The 21,228-nt window shown below is 47.5% G+C and overlaps 1 protein-coding gene across 1 annotated transcript in view; it reads left to right on the plus strand.

The window, feature by feature from the left end:
* LOC120838198 (E3 ubiquitin-protein ligase TRIP12) overlaps window positions 1-21,228 on the plus strand; it is an 84,098-nt gene that overhangs the window by 15,079 nt on the left and 47,791 nt on the right. Inside the window, 10 exon segments of the mRNA XM_040208007.3 lie at window positions 1,418-1,492; window positions 5,050-5,145; window positions 7,420-7,700; window positions 9,275-9,367; window positions 13,716-13,973; window positions 16,314-16,452; window positions 16,999-17,063; window positions 17,249-17,298; window positions 18,250-18,406; window positions 19,252-19,399. Coding sequence (XP_040063941.2) covers window positions 1,418-1,492; window positions 5,050-5,145; window positions 7,420-7,700; window positions 9,275-9,367; window positions 13,716-13,973; window positions 16,314-16,452; window positions 16,999-17,063; window positions 17,249-17,298; window positions 18,250-18,406; window positions 19,252-19,399 — 1,362 coding nt within the window.

The following is a 21,228-nucleotide window of genomic DNA, read 5'->3' on the forward strand; positions in this document are numbered from 1 at the left end:
ACCTCATATATGTTGCCAGCGTGCCAGTGCGTTCTCTCGTTGTGAATGATAGCAAAAAAGCGCAAACGACTACGCAAAGCGTGTTGCAATTGACAGTGGTAGCTGCTATTTGCCTTCAGCCAGTGTGCTGCACAATGTTTGCAGTAGGTTCTGCTTTCAGTAGAATCGACGTAGGAGACTTGTACGAGATTTTGAGTCTGTTGGTGAAGTTTGCGAAACACCAAAGTGCTACTGTTCTCATTCTGTTAGTGGCGAGGGGGGCATTGTCTCATGTCCACTCCCCCCCCCCCCCTCCCCCCCCGGGCTGCGAGTTGACCAGCTTGGCTCTCTCTGTTTCTGCTCTCGCACCGCTTGCATGTGCGCCTGGGGTCCTCTTCTGTGTGCCGTTTGTGCCGAGGAAGACGTGTCGTGTATGACCGCACTATGCTTTTCGAATATGTTTGTTGCCTGGCAGTTCAAGGACTACCGGTCTATTTCGAATGACAGGTCAGAAATGAGAAAGTTTAATTATTTGGAGCAAGTGGTAGTCCCTTCAGATATCGAGTTTTGTTTTTTCGTTGCTCGATGCGTCGACCCTAAACGATCAATATTATATTTTGCGTCACATTTCGTTTGTGTTCAAGCGGTAGTTAAGAAACACTGACACCCCCCAATATATTTTATTCTTTCGTGCCAGGCTATTTATTATTGTGTCAAAAGACTACCCAATCAATATTTTGCCACAGTGTCACATATATGTGTTATAAAGTAAAAAAACCCAACTGCTTGAAACCGAAACCGGACTGGGGAAGAAGAAATATAGAGGAGGAGAGAGTTAGCAAAAGTCGCGTAATTGTGCAACATTTTTTTTTTGTTCAGTCAATCAACATATTCGTGGTTTTTTAGAAGCCACAAAAAAATGATATCATATTTAATTTCTATTTTTAATATTGAGTGTACCTTCGATGACCCACGACATTGATTATATTTGTTGGTTGTGTCAAAACCATAGAAAACGGCATGCAACCACGAAAAAGAGAGTGTGACTCAAACAGGCCATTTCTTGATCAAGAGTTTTCGGGCGAAAAGAAAACGAATTTCGAGCCACAAATTGTGTTTTGGGTATTTGGGCTCTCATATGTCATGTACAGTCAAATCTTATTATTTCAAATTCGAGGGGGACCGAAAGTTTGTTTGAATTACCAGGAGTTTCCTCAAATAGACGCATAGGATGGGACCTGCATGTTAGTTTAAAATTATCCGCGAATTAAGAGTTTGAATTAATGAGATTCGACTTACAAATAAAAGCCTTGGCGAGCACAAATACCCTGTCAGTGTCCCTTTAAAGACCAATTGGAGCTTTGGGCCATTCGAATGGAGCAAACAAATAAATTTGGCCTAGCGATAAATCCTTGCCCCCCTCGACACGCCTTTACAGCTGCGAGCAGAGTTGGCGGGACTTCGGGGACGGCGGACAGCGAGTCCGATGACAACGAGATGGGGCGCCTGCAAGGTGGGTTCCCCCGTTCCGGAATAAGATCTCGCCAGCTTTGGTGACATGTGCAGCTTGCATTACTCTGGATTGCGGTTTGGACTCTGTGCCTTCCCCCATCCCCACAACCACTGGAATTTTTCATTTTTCCCCCTAACCTTTTCTTTTGCTCACCCACCTTCACAGTTGGTGCTTGGTTTCACTTCATTTGTATGCAACACACAGGGAATGGAAAACTGCATTTGGGTATGGAAGCACGACATATTGAGAACAACATGTCCCAAGGTTCGTTAGTGACGGCGAAAGTCTGCCACTGTATTAGTTCAGATACTTTGTGCGCTTTTTGTGAGCGAGGTCAGTGTGCCTTACTGCGTCGCAGAGCTCGTTTATAGCTAGTCTGTGCAATCTACAGAAGGAGCCCAACGAAGAACGAGGCAGAATAACATCTTGCACAAAAATGCCATCTGAGTGCAATGCTGGACCTGATGTTTGACGTGCCCGGAATCCATTTTTAAATAAATCTTCAAGAATGGACTCTTCCTGGGCCCCATTGTTTGCCAGGCTCTTTTGGTAGATCGCAACGTTCGGCTACACACCTGCTTTGCAAGAAAATAGGTGTGCGGGCCTTGATCATAAACCAGTACGCAAAGTGTTATGCATAGCATTTACGGAGCCAACTTAGGGTTTCTGCTTCTGTGCTGCGTAACGTCATCGGCGGTACATCACACTGGTAGTGTTGCGGTGCTTCAGACAGTTGGTGTCCGACTGGAGTTGAAACCGTGAAAAGTTCTAAAAAAAAAACCCTTGACTCGTCTTTTTTTTTTTTTTTTTTTTTTTTTATATAAGACGGACGCAATGTTTTACTGCGACATCATGTTGTGCTTTGTTTCAATTTAGCTTGGAGCGTAGCCAAAGGCTGGCGGACGGTTTACCACTTGAAAAAGAGCATTCATACTCATACAAAGTAGTTTGCGAAAGTAAAATTTTAGAAAGGCTTCATTTCTGTGCAAACATACAATTTTTCAGTTGTGTCCTGCTAAGGACTAATTATCAAAAAATAAATGACGTTCCCTTTTCTTCATGATATAGTAATGAATATGCTTCAACGAAAAACATCTACCTGCTGGCAACACTGATGCGACTACTAGTATTTACGCGATTGTAAGTCGCCTGCTCACATTGCACAACAGCGAAAAAAAAAAAAAAAAAATTTTTAGAAGCGCGTTTTACGGCGAACACGTGAGAACGGCAAGGTGTCTCTTTCAAAAGCCCAGCCTCCAGCACGCAATCGACGCCTTCTGGCGTACTTCGGTTGTGCATGAGATGCCCAGGCGTTATCGAAGCAATGAAGCTCACGCTGGAAGCAGGACAACTGAAGCTGCTCCCCGTAATTCTCACTCTGTCCGCGACTAGACTCTACAATTCGTTCGCACTGGTGATGTTAGTTCCGTCGTCATCACTGCTATGTTTGCAAAGCATGTTGTCGGCGTCGTCCAGCGAAATCTCTCACTTTGCAGATGACAGCATCTTCCACGCTCGCTCGGTGATCGGTTTGCACGTCACGGGTAGGGCAGATTCTGCGCTGTTGCGACATACGTTGCACGTCTGGCCTCCTAATCTGGAAGGCATCCCTACCTATCCAGACTTTGGCCTGCGTGAGCCTTTTCGTTTGCCGTCACAGTTAAGATCCCACACCATTGTGCAGACTCCACTGAAGCACCACCCGCAACAACGGGTTGAACTTGCATCCAGCAGCTCAGTTGTTGGTTGCTTCTAAATGAAGAAGGGCCATAAACAAGCACTTAAAACCTAAACTGCCGAAATTATGCGTGTCAATAAAAAAAAACAAAAAACATAGTTGGCGCGTTAACATGATCTCAACACTCGATCAAACGACATGCGACCGTGAACCGTGTGAAAAACTGTGAAAAGAAGTCACGGGGAGTGAGGTGCGAGGCTTTCAGCGGCCTCCGGACTAACTCTTACAAGACGTGCCGCCACCCCCGGGAGTTAGGCGTGCCGTGCATTGTTCATCGCTGTACATTCGGGCTAATTTGCGAATCACTATCAATAATACTCGTTCGAGCACATCAAAAGAAACTTGTAAAATGAGCACTCAGAATAGTGCAAAGCTACAGGTACAGCCGGCTGAACTCTCAACAAGCCGAGGTGCTCTTGATGTTGCGATTAATTTTTGTCGGCGGTGGAATGCTTTCGTTCGATTATAAGTCGACCCCGACTTCAGATTTTGAAAATGGCTCGACCTACATTTGTGTCAATACAATACTCGGTCTTTTCCGTGCGATTTTGTGTTCTCAACGGTTGAATCATGGGCCTCAAGTTCAACGCTTTCCTCGCCAAGTTGCTGGACGTCCTTCGGCTTTCTGTTTTCCTAATTTCCACCGACATTACAAGATAAGAAGAAAGGCACGTTTGGGCGTCAGGTGCGAGATTGTGATGAATGTGTACTCTACCTAAGGACTCTCAAACCACGTCATACTGCAAAGTTGTTCAACGAACATCGGAGCTAACAGACGTATAGAAGTCTACAAAAAGGTGGTCCACCGATGGTGGGAAATGCTCTCCGATGAAAAACTGGTCAAAATCGGGTGGAGCGCCGAGAAAACTAATACTCTAGTGTGACCGGAGAAACGCAGTATGCTTTTGTTGCTGTAATGCGTTTGCTGAGAGAGGGTGTGCTCCTTTGTTTTACATCGGAAACTGGGCAGCAGTCTACACAGAGAGCTTGCTCAACCCGCTTTTTCCGTTAGTTCCGGACTGCATCGTGGCAGATCCATCTGGGCACCGAACGTTACCACCTTTCGTGTTCCAGCCCCAGCCTTCCTCTGCCGGCTGTGCGACGTCCCTCCGCGATGCCCAGCAGCCATCGCACTGAACCAAAGTTTTATTCCAGGACACGAAATGGCGTTTTTAATTATGTAGCAGACGATTCTGTTGATACTCCCATAGCAGATGAAATGTCTCTCTTCGACTTGTCTGCACCTCTGCACAGATTCTGAGCGCAGTGATATACGAAGTGCAGGTGAGGTCGCGTCCTATCGCCGGCGTTTGATTGGCCCCGGCGACCCGTAGCTTTGGCCACGCTCGGAACTAAGCTAAAACGGAGTATACCATGTGATGCCAAGACTTCGGGTAACAAGATGATGTGACTTAACATCGCCCGACACTATAATGTCATGTGACGTGGAGTTGCGTCATGTTATGCAAGATCCCCTGACGACCTACTTCTCCGATGGCAAAGCCACATGGTCATGTGACTTAAGGTCACATGACCACACGCTTTTCTAACGGTGGCGTCGTGCGACACCGTGATGTCCGGCAACTCTGCGAAGGAGGTCTGATGACATTGTGACTTCGCAGAAGATGTAAATTTTATGCATTTAAAGCACCCTTGTGATGTACCAAAGTGACGCGCAGTTTTCGAGCGCATCTGGCGCATTCGAGGTGCCGGGCCCCGTGTCCCCTCAACTGCAGTCCCGGGTCGTCCCGCACATTCTGCCGGACTGCCACCGGGCCTGCTCAAGCCATGCTTATCTCCTTTTGTTCTCTGCTTGCAGCCCTGCTAGAGGCCAGGGGCTTGCCACCTCACCTGTTTGGTGCCCTGGGTCCACGCATGCAGCACTTCCTGCATCGATCCATCGGCAGCAGCGCTAGTGAGTCGCCCTTTGGTGGCGGGGCCTGTGGTCGCAGGAGGGAACGGGGAGCGTGGCATTGCGCTGCTTCTGTTGTGCGGCTCGACACACGGTCACTGGCAGAACGAGAATGGCAGGAAGGTCTTTCGGTCGTCCCGGTGCGAGCTTTGAGTGCACGCATGCTGTTGAGCCATGATCGAAGGCAATGAGTTTGTGCCGGAGGTTGGATGTCCGAAAGAGACGCTTTCCCAGTCTTGTCCTGACGGTGACTGTATGGAGAGGCGTCGCAACATACCTTTGTGGTGCCATACGCTCGCATCAATTCTCGTTTTTGGGGGGGGGAGTGCAGTGGCCGTCGAGTCAGCCGAGAAAAAAAAGGGGCAACCTTCTTATTGATGTTGTTTTCTAAACTTTGTGGGCACATGTAGAATACTTCTGGATGTCGTTGCTCATTCGAAGGGCTGTCTGCTATACCCACAGGGTGACCTGCGGCAAACCTAACGAGACTCTGCTGCCTGGAGATTTCCAAGCAAATGTCGGTGGAATGCCAGCCGAGGTGGCGTTGAGTTTGCTACGAGACTTTGCACGATTCTTGGAGTGCAGTGGAGGCGCCTGCACGATGTGCTTCCTTGTGGCGTCTTGCCCACGTTGAAATAAGTTGCTTATCCTGGTATAGCCGCCCTGGTGTTCGCTATTCTGTCCTACGATGCAGAATCTCTTTTAACGGTAGTGAAGTTGGTAAGGTGTGTAAACATAGCCTCGCCGTGCTGTCATTGGCTAATATTAGCGAGCTAACTTTCTGCTCAAACTATCGGGACGCTGCTAGGGTCACGTGACCATGTGACATGCGTCTGGCCACACTAGGTCCACGTCTCCCGCGACGTCATGTCACGTGACATTACCTTGTCATGTCGTGTCAGTTATGTAATCCCAAGCTGTCGCGTTGCATCATGGCTTGACACCCAACACTACTAGATCCAATAACGTTGACACGACAACTTTGCACTGCGATGTCATGCTGCCTGACGTCCTGCTTTACGCTGCCCAGATTTGCACATACAGTGTAGACCGCATATAACGTATGTCGCGGGAGTCGCGAAAATACGCACTGTAAGCGGTACCGCGCTATAACCAAAACATCAATTTTTCAGGCCAAAATATATGCCATGAGGTAACTTACATTTGTAAAACAATGTATGAAAAATGAAGCTTAGTTTAAGGAAAGTCTTTATTTCACCAGACTAGTACACTTCTCTCTCGAGTGTGTCACAGATTTTGAAAGAAATGAGTGACTTTCGCCTGGCGCAGCCTTTTAACGGCGTCGCAAGTTGCGGACGGACGTTGCGCACGGACGTTGTGAGCGTTCAGGGTTGCTAACCCTAATCACTTTTCTCCAGTGATGAAAATGCGTGAAATTTCGCATCCTTTATACGGTACGCGCATGAAATGCACCAAAAAAGGCATGAAATGCTCCAAATAAGCGATTCGGGTGATGTTCGAAAACACAAACGCTTAGAAAGCACCACTGTAGTCGAAGTAAACAAACACGACGACACGGGCGTTTCTGCTGTCTTGATAGTGCCGCCACGACATCGCCGCGTGAGTAGGTGGATCTTCCCTTCTAGTACGTGCTGGGTTATCATAGCGACACACAACGAAAATTCACAGTCAAGGATAGTGCTTTTACGCGGAACGATGAGCTTGCCGTCGACGTCGACGATTACCACCGACGCCATGTTTGCGGATAGAAGCCGACCAGCATGCAACGCGCGCGAACGGCTGGTTGGGCTGGGCTCGCCAATGCCTTGCGCCGTGAACACTGGCCGTGAACGACAAACGACACTTGCGTGCGTCCCTTTGTCGCTATGGCAACTGAAGCCCCTCTCTTCGCTTCTCCCCTTGTCCCCACTTCTTCGAGCAACCTCCTTTCCATCCTTGCCCCTGCAAGTGCCGCTTGCGGCTGGCGCCGTTATCTGGTGTCACACAGGAAAGCGCGCTCGCTGCGCCAGTCGGCGCGCTGCTCCAGAAACCGCACTATAACCGGTATTTCCCTTCGCGCGCCTACATTTTAAGCGGTATGTAATTACATAGAGTTCTATGGGAGGCGAACCGGTGGTTTAAAAAAGCCGCGTTATACCCGGTCCTGCACTATAAGCGGTTACGTTGTAAGTGGTCTATACTGTACCTTGCTGATGCATTCTGTGTTGCGGACGTTTAAGGGTTGGGCCAAGGGGCGCTTTTCTTTCCTCGACGTCCCACTCTTCCAAAGCATGAGCCGCTTGCGTGCGATTGCAGGCAGCCGCGCCCAGCAGCTGCTGTCGGGGCTCCAGTGCGGGGAGGAGGGCCAGCAGCTGCAGGCCACCATGGAGATGTGCCAGCTACTGGTGATGGGCAACGAGGACACCCTGGCGGGCTTCCCCGTCAAGCAGGTGGTGCCCGCCCTGGTGGCCCTCCTGGCCCTGGACCACAACTTCGACCTCATGAACCACGCCTGCCGGGCCCTCACCTACATGATGGAGGCCCTGCCCCGGTCCTCTGCCGTCGTCGTTGACGCCCTGCCGGCCTTCCTTGAGAAGGTACAGGGTGCTCTGTGAGATGGTTCAGCGTCAATATGAGCTGGTACGGTGGAAATGCCGTACAGGAACACTGGGACCCGGGTTCTAGCATTCTAGCAGGAACTAGCATTCTGGAGGCACCCCGTGTGGCCTAGTGTCCCCTTCAGCTAGCACCCTACTATCCTGGCCTGTACTGCTGCAAACTGTGCTACCACAGTGGTTGCATTCTGGATTTACTCGATCTCGCTCCAAAGTAAAGGTTTCCTACCTCAGTGTTTGCAAACCTATGCGGAGGGCAAGTTCGTCTGCTTCTTGCGCAGGGGGTAGCGGTGACGTCAGAACGCGGCCGCTTCTGCTTCTCTCAATGCCTAGGAACATGGGACCCGCTCTTTATTCCGTTAAATCGGGAACTTTGTAAAATCGAGGAAGGTATAGCTTGCGCATAAGCTGCGCGGGGAATCCATATTTTTTTGTTAAATCGGAAAATTCATAAAATCTGGTTTTGTTAAATCGAGGTTCAACTGTATATCGTCGATGGTTGCAATCTCGGCAGTAGCGAAACGTGGCCTTCCACGCCAGTGCATTGCAGGCGAACTAAGGGAGCGAAAGAATAACATGCGTGCTTTCGCATTCACAACTCGTAAGAAGTGCTTAGGTGTCCCCGGAATTTTTCTCTCCGACCTTCCGTTTGACGAGAGGGCAGTGGAGCAACGCCTTTTAGGAAGAGAGGCAATGGTCGTCTCTTGTACAAAAACTGTGAAAAGCTTCCTGTCGGCCAGACTCTGAACGCCCATAATGTTTGATTCAAGATGCCATTTTCGTATAAACATTTCTTTGTTTTCTAATAGAACCGTAAATAAAATTTTAGCGTTGTTTGTGTTTGTACAAGCCGAGCTTCTTCGCGAGCTTACGGAAGATTCGAGAAGCACTTGCCAGTTAGTGTACCTTTTAGCTCGACTAGAGAGAACACTCATTCGTTGTAAGTATGCGCAAGTTATGGACGGGCGCGGCCAAGGGGGCCGCACATTGGGAATTGTGCGTAACGTGACGGAACCTTGCGCAGGATTCCTAAGAACCGCCTTTGTAGTGCTCGCTTGACTGACATGACTTAAGTGGTGTGGTCAGAGTGCCGGATTTGCTATGTTGCCTAACGGAGACCAGCGCAGGGCACACGTTGGACACGAGTGCTGCGTCTGCATTTGGCTGGGACTCGCATTTCATCGGTGATGACACTGATCCTGTTTGAACGCTGACATAACTGACATAACAGCCTTGTTTAACCTGTGACCCCCACCGACCTCTGCTAGGCAAAAGCGAAAATCCAGCGCTACGTCTGTGGCGCTTGGAACGGGTCTCAGACTGGTGTGCTTGCCATGTCCGAAGAAGCGTCTCCTTTATTTCTGCCTCGCGACGTCATTGGCCTGACACCCCGGCTTTTGCGACCTCATTTGTATCCACTTTGGGACCACTTTCGATGCTTAGGTGGAAAACATTGATCGGAAAACTGTTAAAGACACTGTTCTACGACCGTGTTATCCGAGTGTTGAGTCAAGGCAAGGGATTGTGGCCGAAACTCTGTTTCTTTTCTGCCGCAGCTCCAGGTGATTCAGTGCATGGACGTGGCCGAGCAGTCGTTGACTGCGCTGGAGATGCTGTCCCGTCGGCACAGCAAGGCCATCCTGCATGCCGTGAGCCCTACTCTTTTTACTTTACCGGCAATAGTTGTTATGGGCTCTTCCCGCCTCTAAGAATGATGTCTGTCACTATACTCCGCGACAACTTTTTTTTGGCAATGCAGTGGAAGGTACAGGCCCGTGTCCCCTCTCCAATTTTGAGTGTACGCAGGCTCTCCTCTTCCCCGATTTCCGGGGAGAGGAGGAGAGCCCGCGCACACTCAAAATGGGAGAGGGGACGCGGGCCTGTACCTTCCACTGCATTGCCAAGAAAAGTTGTCGCGGAGTATTGTGTCGTAGTCGTTGTAGTAGTGCGTAGGCATGGGGAGTCTGTCGTCGGCATTGCCGAATCCCCAAAGAAAATTGCCCGCGTCCCACGGGGTTCAATCCCGTGGGACGCGGGATACAATATGGGATATTGTATGGGATACAATCTACTGAAGTGTGCTGTATTTATTTGAACCGACACGCCATAACAAAAAATGAAGTGTGTAGGCACTGGCGGCAAGTTTTCGGTGTTTATGGACTGCTAGTCACGGGCGCTACCTATCTTGTTATTGTGGCTGCTGTCGCTCTTGCCATTGTCTGAAGCCGCCTCGTATCCGTGAGCAATGTCAAATCTCTTTGAGACAATTGGAGGTCTTCAATATCGCTTTTGTCTGAGCTACTGCAAGAAACTGCTCTTTTCTGGAGACATTGCCGCCGCGGGGATTCCTCATGCGTGCCACCATTTTTAAATCTGTTACCAGGCCACCGACCGTTGTTGGACCACACGCGGCAAAGGTGCAAAACCCTGTTTTTTCTTTTCGAGACTTCTACCGCCCTCTCGCGTTAAAAAGGGAAACCGAAATCAATTACCGACTGCAACTCGTCTTTGGCGCAGAGAGCAGCACACCATCGGGGTGAATGAGTGCGACTCGTCATAGGCGATATTTGCACAAACTCCGACAACTAGTAAAACTTGGGCCTGGGGGTTAAAAGGTCGAGTGCCAGATACAGCAAAGATATATCCATTTAGAAACGATTTGAAAACTTTGCCACCAAGTTCTTTCACTGTTATAGAGGACGAAAAATGATAAGTATATATGCTGCCACTGTTTCTATCTCGGTGGACGTGTGTGAAGACTACTTGGGTGGTTTCATTTGAAATCGAACACGCTTGTCGGGGTGGGTCTTTTGATTTTTTTTTGAAAAAATATATGTAATTGCCCCATTTCTGGAAAGAACAATACCGCTTTCCAAAATTTTTTAAAAAAATATTTCGCTTCACAAAAAATTATTGAGTGGAGCAGGGTGAAAATGTGTTTTTTACTGCGTGATTTTTCTACCCAGTTCTGTACGCTGGTATGAATACGGGAAGCATGCAAAACTCGCAGTAATTTTTTCTGCTCTTGTATGTTGTTTGGACTATTTTTTAGTTCAAAGGAAAATACTTTTGTAGTTTTGTTTATTGAGGTAAAAAATGCCAAACATTGTCTCTTGGACAATCCGGTGACATCTTCAGAGCCTTGTAACTCATGAGTTATTATATTTGTCACTTACTAAATACTATGCGAGTGTAGCCCTATACATGGGCTATCGACGGGAATAATTTTTGTTTATTTTATTTTCACTGAATTTTTTATATAAAATTTGAAATATCGTCGAAAATGAAATTAACCGATATTTTGAACCTACTTTATCGAAAAAAGACATTTATTATTTCGTTCAATTTTTTTATTATTGCTGCCGATCATATGAAATTTCAACTTGCTTGATGCGATTTCCCCCTTTTTTTTGTTGTATCTTCTGTAGAGGTGATCGAAATCGCTCCCACGTTCTCAGAACAGCCAAACGCAGTTTTCGCAGTTCGTCTTCGCTGCGAAGACTATACTGCTTATTTGTGTGTTCAAATGCAGCGGTTAAATACATTTTGATTGAGAACACTTGTGCTTGGCTACCTTGTATTTTATTAATTCTTTATGATGGCAACTGACATTCCTTAGTCTGATATTTAGCGGTGCAACGGATGTTCCATTATCCGATGTTAAAAGCCAGGGCACAAAGGGCGGAGAAAACGGAACGAGCTTTTCATGTAGCTAGACCGGGGTCATATATCTGTTTGTGCTATACACAGCTTGTAAGGCACGTACAGCACGCCTGGCCCTTCGCGCTATAGGCCCATCTTCGTTGCACCCAGGAAGCATCCGGCCTGGGCGCCAATCCATGATGCGTCTTGTCGCGTGCGATCAAGGAACCGTGTAATTGCCTGTTCTTTATTGTCAGCGTGTATATCAAAACTATGTAATATCACATGCCCTTCTTTAAGAAGGAAAAGCAGTTTGCAGAAAAAAGTGGGGAAAACGGACTGAGTTTACATGAAGCGAAGACAATTTTTTACAGAACACAAACACCAATTGGCGATAAATAGCCACTTTTATTAGTTAATGCTAATATATTTAGGATGCACTTGTAAAACAATATGTTGTTGTGCTTTAAATAGTCCAGTTCACGAGCAGCGCAATATTGGAACTTTTTGACAACGGCATCGGCTTGCCTGTAGAGACGATAGAGCGCGCGCGGGGCGAGCTGAACTTTGTACTGCAGCGGTAGGATGCCCCCGAGAAGTTCAACAGCGTCGTAAGTCGAGGCGGACAGAATGAAAACTGGAGCCAAAGCGAGAACCTGAGACGGTGGCCTTTCTGTTTGAACGAGTGCGTGCAGTTAAAAATAAGTGTTGGGTTTTGTTCAAGATTGATCGATATCTCTGATGCCAAGTAGCAAGGATTCCCACATGCACAGAAGGCAGCGAAAGCAGTTACTCAATGTCTCTGCAGGCTTTTAGTTTCTCCACTTTGTCGCACCGTGCTTAATGCAAAGATTGTACAGGTATGACCCCCGTCTGGCTACATGAAGAGCTCGTTCCGTTCTCTCCGCCCTTTGCGCCCTGGCTTTAAACATCGAGTAATGGAACATCCGGTGCACCGCTAAATATCAGACTAAGGAATGTCAGTTGCCATCATTAAAAATCAATAAAATACATTGTAGCCAAGCACGAGTGCTCTCAATCGAAATGAATTTACCCGCTGCATTTGAACACACAAATAAGCAGTATAATTTTTGCAGCGAAGCCGACCTGCGGAAACTGCGTTTGGCCGTTCAGAGAACGTGGGAGCGATTTCGATCACTTCTTGAGAAGATAAAACAAGAAAAGGGGGAAATAGCATCAAGCCAATTGAAAGTTCATATAATCGGCAGCAATAATAAAAAAAAAACGAAATAATAAGTGGCCTTTTTGAATAAAGTGGGTTCAAAATATCAATTAATTTCATTTTCGACGATATTTCAAATTTTATATAAAAAATGCAGTGAAAATAAAATAAAAAAAAACTTATGCCTGTTGATAGTCCATGTATAGGGCTACACCCGCATAGTATTTAATAAGTGACAAATATAATAACTCATGAGTTACAAGGCTTTGAAGATGTCACCGGATTGTCAAAGAGACAATGTTTGGCATATTTTACCTCAATAAAAAAAAAACTACAAAAGTATTTTGCTTTAAACAAAAAAATAGTACAAATAACATACAAACGCACAAAAAATTCCTGTGAGTTTTGTATGCTTCCCGCATTCATACCAGCGTACAGAACTGGGTAGAAAAATCACGGAGTAAAAAACAGATTTTCACCCTACTCCACTCAATAATTTTTTGTGAAGCGAAATATATTTTTAAAAAATTTTGAGAAGCAGTTTTGTTCTTTCCAGAAATGGGGCAATTACATATATTTTTTCAAAAAAAATCGAAAGACCCACCTTGACAAGCGTGTTCGATTTCAAATGAAACCACCCACTTATATTTTAATGCCTTTCATTTGTGTTTGCTGGAATGTACAGCACGCAACATGTTATAAGCTGCGTAACGCGAGCCATTTTTTTTTTTTAGGCATTTTAAGACATCCATGTCAAGTGTTTTAAGGTATTTGCAGAAGTTGCACGTCCATGCTTTGTTACTTAACTTGCAGAAGTGTAAGGGTATGAGTGGCCAATTGTCATCTGTGTCATTCGAGTTCACAAAGTGATGTTCGATTGCCTTTCTCCGACACCGCTGTTGGTAAACAACCCTAAATCGAAACTTTTTCATCCTTTTTTCTTTGTTTTTAAGGTTTTCTTACACAATATGCAAGTCATTGCAACACTCTAATAATGAGCTGTACATACCGTGTGACGCGATACAGTCCAAGGGGTGCTTGTTTGCTGAGTATATCAAGTTAAACACCGTATTCGACCCACGGAAGAAAACAACGAGGACTTCTTCCCATCCACCGAAGGATGTCCGAGGCAGATGGGAGCTGACGCCATCTCTCTCCTTCCCCTCCTGCAGCGCGGGGTGTCTGCCTGCCTGACGTACCTGGATTTCTTCTCGATCAGCGCCCAGCGGGCGGCCCTGACCATAGCTGCCAACTGCTGCCAGAGCCTGGGGCCCGAGGAGTTCCCCCTGGTGGGGGACTCGGTGGCCCTCCTCAGCGGCCGCCTGTCGGCCAGCGACCGCAAGTCTGTCGAGAGCGCCTGCCTCGCTCTGGCGCGCCTCGTCGACTGCCTCGCAGGCCACAGGGGTTTGCTGCAGGAGGTCGCCTCTCAGGTGGGACTGTCCTCCTCTTGCTTTGCTTCTTTGCGGCCATAGGGTTTATGTGAAACCGCCCTTTTTTAGGCGCTTGTTCCCGTGTTTCGTTGTCGTCAACTTAACCATACATGTTGCACTTTCCTCGCTAAATTTAGCGGTAAAACTGATGTCTTGTGACCTCAATGGAATTCAGTTTCCCCGCTAAATTGAATGTTAATTCTCCAGCTAAATCTACCAGGGAAACTGGGAGGTGTGGAGGTTATGGAGGAGAAATAGCATCAGCTCCTTTGTACCTTCCCCTTCTCCTCCGTACCCTCTTGTCACGGTACATCGCGAATTCAAAATACCTGAAGAGCTGCAGTCTAATTTCGCATTACGGGGATTTGTAAACGTCATTCAATTTTTCGGTATATCCTAAAAGCACTCTAAATATGCGGCATTTATAGGTCCCCTGGGACGTCGCGGTGCCACCCGACATCGCTGTGGCGTGGACATTACATCATGTGACCATATGACTGGATGTCTGATCATATCGTGACACCATGACATCAGTGTCGCATGTCATCATGGTGTCACATGATGTCACGGTGGCACGGGACAGCCGTCACTCTGATGACTTAACGCAAGCACCGTGACGTCATCAAAGTGCTCACATGATGAAGTCTCGGTAGACCTCTTGGAACGCCGGTCACGTCGTGTGAACACCGTGATGTCGCCGTCTAGGCTTTTCGCAAATGCTGGCCCTATAAATGCTGTGCATTTTATAAATCTGGAGAAATAGTTCCACCATGTTGGAATGCACTTAGACAGTCTTGAAACGGCGGGCGGGGCATAGAGGCAGGTGTCGGTGGTCCCAAGGTCCAGATCGCTCGCTTCAGCTAACACAGAAGGAGCAAACTGTAGTTGGCATGGTCGGTACCTGGTCTTTTAGGGCGCAGCTCTTAGGCACCCACTTCTGTGTTTTGCGGCGTCGGCGTAACTGCGCTATATTTAGCGGGAAAATTGATGTGATGTGTAGGAATTCGCGTACCGCCACCGATTCGCCATTTCCCACGTGGTCCGTCAACAACCAGAGTCCAGCCTGGTTCTTCCACGGGAGCAGGATTCCTCTCCCCATTTATTGGTACATAAAACACAACGCTACAAAACACTTAATGTAAACTATAAATACACGAATATTTACAAATGCACGTGAAGCCCAAAGCTAAACACAAAGAGGGCCCCCAGGCCTCGTGTCCCATGATTACCCTAGATCCGGTTGCCACACACTTGCCTGGGCTCGGTAGCGTCCGTAGTTCTAAGAGGCTCTTCGCCCCCTGGTCCACCGAGTATATCTCGATCGATGGGCGAGGAAGTTTCTCCCTGTTTGCCATGGGGCGCCTGCAGCGCCATCCAGTGGCTAGGAGAGAAAGGGGCACGTTGGGAGCCGAATAAGAGATCCTGATCGACCCCGCAGCGACACAACCATGTGATCGTGTCTGAGGCAAGGCAACTACATAGCTGCCTCGCGGCACCTATGCCAGAGTGGTTTAATGGGCGCCCTCATGAATGCACGGTGTGCCATACTTGTGACCTCAACACCACTTCAATTCCCCGCTAAATTTAGCGGTGAATTGGCACCAAGTCATGCAACGTCATTTTGTCTGCTAAATTTAGCGAGTGAACTGAATTGGTGTTGAGTTCACATGGCATCAATTTTTTAGCTAAATTTAGTGGGGAAACTGTGGGTATCAAAATAATTTGTCACATAGTGTTTACTATTCTATTCAATTTGAGCGTGTGGAAATCTTGAACAGAGTACACCGAGACCTCTTGCCTTCTTCACCTTCCGAAAGCATGTTGCGACCGCAGCCAACAGTTTGCGGTACATTGTCAAACAAATGGAGGGGGTGGAGTGATAAAGCAGATCAGGATGTGTCACTGTAAAGAGTGAACGCGAAGGAAAGCATGATTGGAAAGAAGCAAAGGGGGTGAAAGCAATGAAAGGCAGCACTACCCATGAAGGAGATTCAACAAAGGATGCACACACCCGGCACAGTTTTGTTTTCATGTTTCTCCTGCTCTTGACAAAGGCATGCACCTAGGTCATTGTCACGTTTCATGTGATTCAAACTTCTAATGCATCGTTTTTATGGGGAGTTTGCCGGGCCCTCTCCAAATCGTGGTAAAAGTGAGGGACGTCTCGTAAACGAAGGACACAAAATCGGGGTTCCACCGTAGTAAGTCTAGCTCCAGAGGGCCCAGATTTCAGCAGTTAGTTTAGGATTGTAAAACATGTTCCCGAATATGTGCGGTGCCTTCGATGCTCGGAGTTCTTCTCTGAAATGCTGGGTGGCACTTTCCTCCTTGTGTATGCAGGGCTTGCTGCAGGCTGCCCAAGGTCTGCTGGCCCTGTCTCCTCCCCCTGTGTCGTCGGCCACCTTCGTTATGGTGGTGCGCATGCTGGCCGTGCTCTGTGCCGCCTGCCCCCACCTGGCCGTGCAACTCCTCAAGAACAGTGCGTCCTCTGCCTTCACCATTCTGTCTTGTCTCTGTGGGGTGTAGAGGTGAAACGAAGTGTTTGAAAAAGGACAGGGCTGCCCCATATTTGCTATCTTTGTGCGTCATTGTGCTAAACGTGGAGGAAGCTTGATAGGATAGCAAGTGGTGGCAGGGACCCTTGTAGTAGTTGTGTGCATGCCTTCTTTACTCTGGTGTATGGTACACTCTCGTAGAGTAACATTGTCTGAGGGCGGACACTACTCTTGATGGTTTTTCTGTAGTTTCTTGTCTGATCTAGATGAAGTTCTTGCAGTTTCTGCATTATTTTATGTGCTAAGTGCAGACAGGAGCTCATTTTTTTCCTATCTGCATTCAGTTTCCAGAACAATTTCAACTTCACGGCAGTTGTCTCTGTCCCCTTCTTAACAATACCTGCTGCAAGTCTCAGTCCTGACAAAATTGTTTTTGTGGAAACTTCCTGTCAGTAGCTTGATGCATACAAACCCTAGTTTATTTCTGAAGCGTCGTAATTGTCTTCGTTGCTTTCATTCTTTCGCTGCAGACATAGCCGAGACTCTCCGCTTTCTTCTCATGGGAAACTCGGATCCTTTGGGAGATGACATTGAGGTAACTACTTTTTCATTGTTTTCGTGAGCATAAAAAATAAAGCCAACTAGCTTGAAAATGCTACTACTTTTTCTGTGTTTCTACTCTCATGTGTCTATTTTTTCGTGCTCTGCACCCACTTCTCTACATCCAATTTTTTGCGGTCGCCAAAAAAATGAATGTCTTTTTGCTGTGTCTCCCCACAGCTTGTTCCACGAAGTCCCCAGGAACTCTACGAGATCACCTCCTTGATTGCGTAAGTCTTGTCTGCGCTGCACGTTTTCAGTGGTTGTAATACAAAATTGACTGTTACAGGCTAAAACAAAGGCAGGGCGGTCGCATTGAACACTTGCAGATCTTCACTTCTTCGGTCACTTAAACTCTGAGCCAAGGAACGCTCAGCATTGAGCCAATTGTCCCTTTCATAGTTACATTGCAGCTCATCCTTCTTCAGTTATCTTTTTCGTAGGGGTGAAAAACAGCCTTTCTACTCTCGTGAAGAAGGAAGACCAGCGGAGCTGTACTCGATACACTGCCGCAACACGCACGCTCCCGATTCTTCGTCGTCGTTTGTTTTTCGAGCTGTTTCCTACGATGAATTCCCGCCAACGCGCCCAACTATCCATTCTTCTATTTTAGCTGGAAAGGCCGCTGCCATCTACGAGCGACAGTGGAAACCGTATTGGTTGTGTGCTTGCCGCCGTCGCTTATAGATGGCGGTAGCTGTCCAGGTAGGTTTGTGTCGACATACACGGACACGATCCTGGGGAACTTAGCCCTGAACAGCTCCGCTGTAAAAAGATTGGCTCTGTACAAAGTCTTGGACATTCCCGTTCCCTTCTATTTTCTAGAAATAAATATCTGGGCCTCTTGCGTCCTGCACTGATAAGACTGTATTTAGTATCAATGCTAAAATAAACGAGACTTCTATTTTAGCGTAGGCCCTGTGGAGAAAGCCTGAAGCCCCCGAAGTATCACCATAGTGGTTAGTTGCATTAGCTGATTCATCCTGAGGCTTGGTGAAAGCACCAGAGCAGACGGGTTGGACAATACAAGGCACCTTGTATCGCTCGACCCGTCCCGTGCCATTCTTTTTTGGCGCTTCTTTTCAAACTTCCTAAATATGAACAGGGAAAGGCGTGGGAGTGTAGAGGCGTGATTGTGGCCCCATGGGTGCGACCGAGGTTGAGGCCCTGTTCCGACGCAGGGAGCTGATGCCCGTGCTGCCCCAAGACGGCATCTTCGTGGTGGATTCGTTGCTGGTGAAGCCCAACGCCCACCAGACGGATGCCGTGCTCTGGAAGTGGAGGGATGACCGGGGCCTCTGGCACCCGTACTCCTCCATTGACTGCAAGATCATTGAGGTATGAAGGACGGCAGACTTCCTGCTTTGACTCATCTTTATGTTTGAAAGCTCTCTCGACTTCCAAAGTTTGACGCCTTGACTCTTTGGGAGAACGCGCTTTGTTTTGCATCTTGGCATTAGTCGAGTTTGAAAAAGATAGTCTAACTAGGGTCCTGCATTTTCAGTAATGTTAGATTTACCATATTTTTGCAATTCTAAGCACTCCCTACTTTCAGACAGTCACCTGAAAAAAAGCTTTTATGCGAATGTAAGTACCCCCCTCCCATACAAGAAATTTAAAATTGGAGACGCCGGTATCGTCTTGCTATCCGTGAAACTAGAGCGCCACTCTCAAACGGTCGCTGGTGCTTGGTTTCGACATAAGTTAATAGATGGCAGCACATAGCACCACTTTCCGCTGTCGCAACCATGCAGGTGCATTACCATATTCTTTTTAAAAGATGTTTGGTCTGTTCAGTCTCTTTGTGCCTGTTGTAGTCGGTTACCGCTCTCTTCAGGATAAGGGCCAAAAAGCCCTTATCCTGTTTTCTTGTCATCAGTGTCTTTTACATACTTCAAGTGTTCAAGTCATGCACCATGTTCCCAGGAAGTTGGCAAATCCGACGGTTATGTCTCAATTTCTGTAACATGCCTCAATAACTGCCAATTTTTTTTTGTTCAACATAAAAAGTTTGCATTGAAATGCATCGAATCTGTGGGAAAAAATGAGCCCCTGAAAAAACGCTTGTGGGTTCTGAGAAGTGGAAGCCTTAAGATACGGAACTCTGTTGATAATTGGTAATTTGAAAAGCACTTTTTTTTTTTCTTACACACCTTCTTTCTTTCTGCTCATGGGGCCTGCAGGCGGCCCACCAGTCTGGAGAGGACGAAATCAGCCTGTCGACGATGGGCAAGACATACACCATCGACTTCAACCTGATGCAGCAGATCAACGAGGACACTGGCACTGCCAGGCTAGTCCAGAGGGTCAACAACCAGGGCGTGGCTCAGAGTAAGTCGCCCACCGCCCTCCTCGCCCTTCGACGGAACGTCGTAGACGAGGTTTTTTGGCCGCCCTTGGCATGAAATTGTCGTTGGTCTTAGTGGGACGAAGTAGAACCTTGTCGATAGGTTCTTGCAGCGACTTTAATCAGAAAAGTGCATCGGTTGGCAAAACTTGAGCGACAATAACATTCTGAAAAGCTGTACCGCAGAAGTATGGTGCGTGGTGTATTTGGCGTCCTATTCCGCCCATGCTTCGAAAGTGGTCGGGACGCCGCCAGGATCGCGGTCGGCAACGGTGCGACGCTTCTACGACGTCAAGCAAAAACCAGGGGTCCACTTTTTTTTTTTTTTTTTGATGCAGCAGACACGTTGGAAAGGAGATGCGTTCCAGGCACCATAGCAAAAGGGTGAAGCTTCAAGGTGTCTCTGGGAAACACACTGCTGCACCGTTAACTGTATTGATAATGGCCAGAATCTCCTGTCAGGAATTGCGTTTTTAAATTTCTTGGCGCAGCCATGCCTCCAAGATTTGGCGAGAGTGCAGAGAAGTGGAGTACTAGAACCTCGTTGATAGGTTTTTCAGGGACCGTGAAGAAAAAAAAAAAAAAACGTCCGTGCAAACGTAAGAACCGATAACGCTGTTGGCGAGGCTACAGATGTGACGGGAAGCAATCCTCACACTGGTATTTACTCCAGAATGACTTTTGGGGGCTCGGAGAGCTACCATGTTAGTTACCATATAGCTGTTCATTCTTTTTCGGCACAGTTGTTTAGAACTAGCGGTCAACCTTTACCGTATCTACCCGATTAAAGCGCAACCACGATTGCTACCTCAAGGGGCAACTTTTTATATTGCTCAGTGGGGAAAATGGAACGACAATTGTCGCGCGAGGCTAAGAGAGAAATAAAACGGTACCTTTATTTTTCTAGAAATCGTTTCCAGCACCATTTCTGACATCTGCACTCATTCACGTCGAGCAGCGGCCAAGTTGTTCTTAGCTCTTACTCCACTCCTGAAGTTGAAACGGGCGTCGCACTGAGCCCGCCACGTTGCCATCAGTTCCATCAGTTCCATCAGAACGACTGACAGGAACGGAATCTGTTAAGATCCAAGAACTAAAATGCGCTAGAGACTAGCGCTTTAAAACTTTGAAATCTTTGAGCTGGTTGAGCTATCCTAAACGGACTCCGATTGTGCCATCGCTCGCTCGCTAGCCGCTATGAATTTGTTTGGATTTAGATTTAGATTCGACTAGATAATTTAAAGAATCCTGCAGAAAGGCCGAGAGGCATACGTTGCCAACAGAAGACTGAAAATCCGCCGTGCGCGGCCCAGGAGCGCACATTCGGTGGTTCGAGTGCCGAGGAGCTCATTTTGGACGTAACGACCGGGAAATCAAACGTAACAGACGGGAAACTACCGTATTTATTCGAATATAGGTCGACCTTTTTTTTTTCGAAAATGTTGTCAAAAATTAAGGGTCGACCTATAATCGTGACCAAAGAATTTCAACCTAATTCGCAACCAAAATTTGAAACCCTACCGAGGGTATGGAGCTATCCATCACCTAGCCGGCGTCGCGGTAGAGCCGCGCGGCTTCTTGTTTCAAAAAGATTTTGATGCACAAAAACAACCGAACAGCAGCAGCCGACAGCCCGTGTCCGCTACGGCTCTCGCGCACATTTCTCGGGCGTCGAGTTTCGCCATCACGCCTGTAGCGTTCCCCTCGCTGGGCAAGGGGGAAGGGGAGGGAGAGGAACGCGATGCGCCATGCACTTTGCACTTTGCCCCCCTATGCGCTCCATTCCTCTCTCCCTCGCAAACGCGCAAAAAAA

The sequence above is a fragment of the Ixodes scapularis genome, unplaced genomic scaffold (genome assembly GCF_016920785.2).
Source record: "Ixodes scapularis isolate PalLabHiFi unplaced genomic scaffold, ASM1692078v2 PGA_scaffold5__190_contigs__length_132052651, whole genome shotgun sequence".
In the NCBI taxonomy this organism is placed as follows: Eukaryota; Metazoa; Arthropoda; class Arachnida; order Ixodida; family Ixodidae; genus Ixodes; species Ixodes scapularis.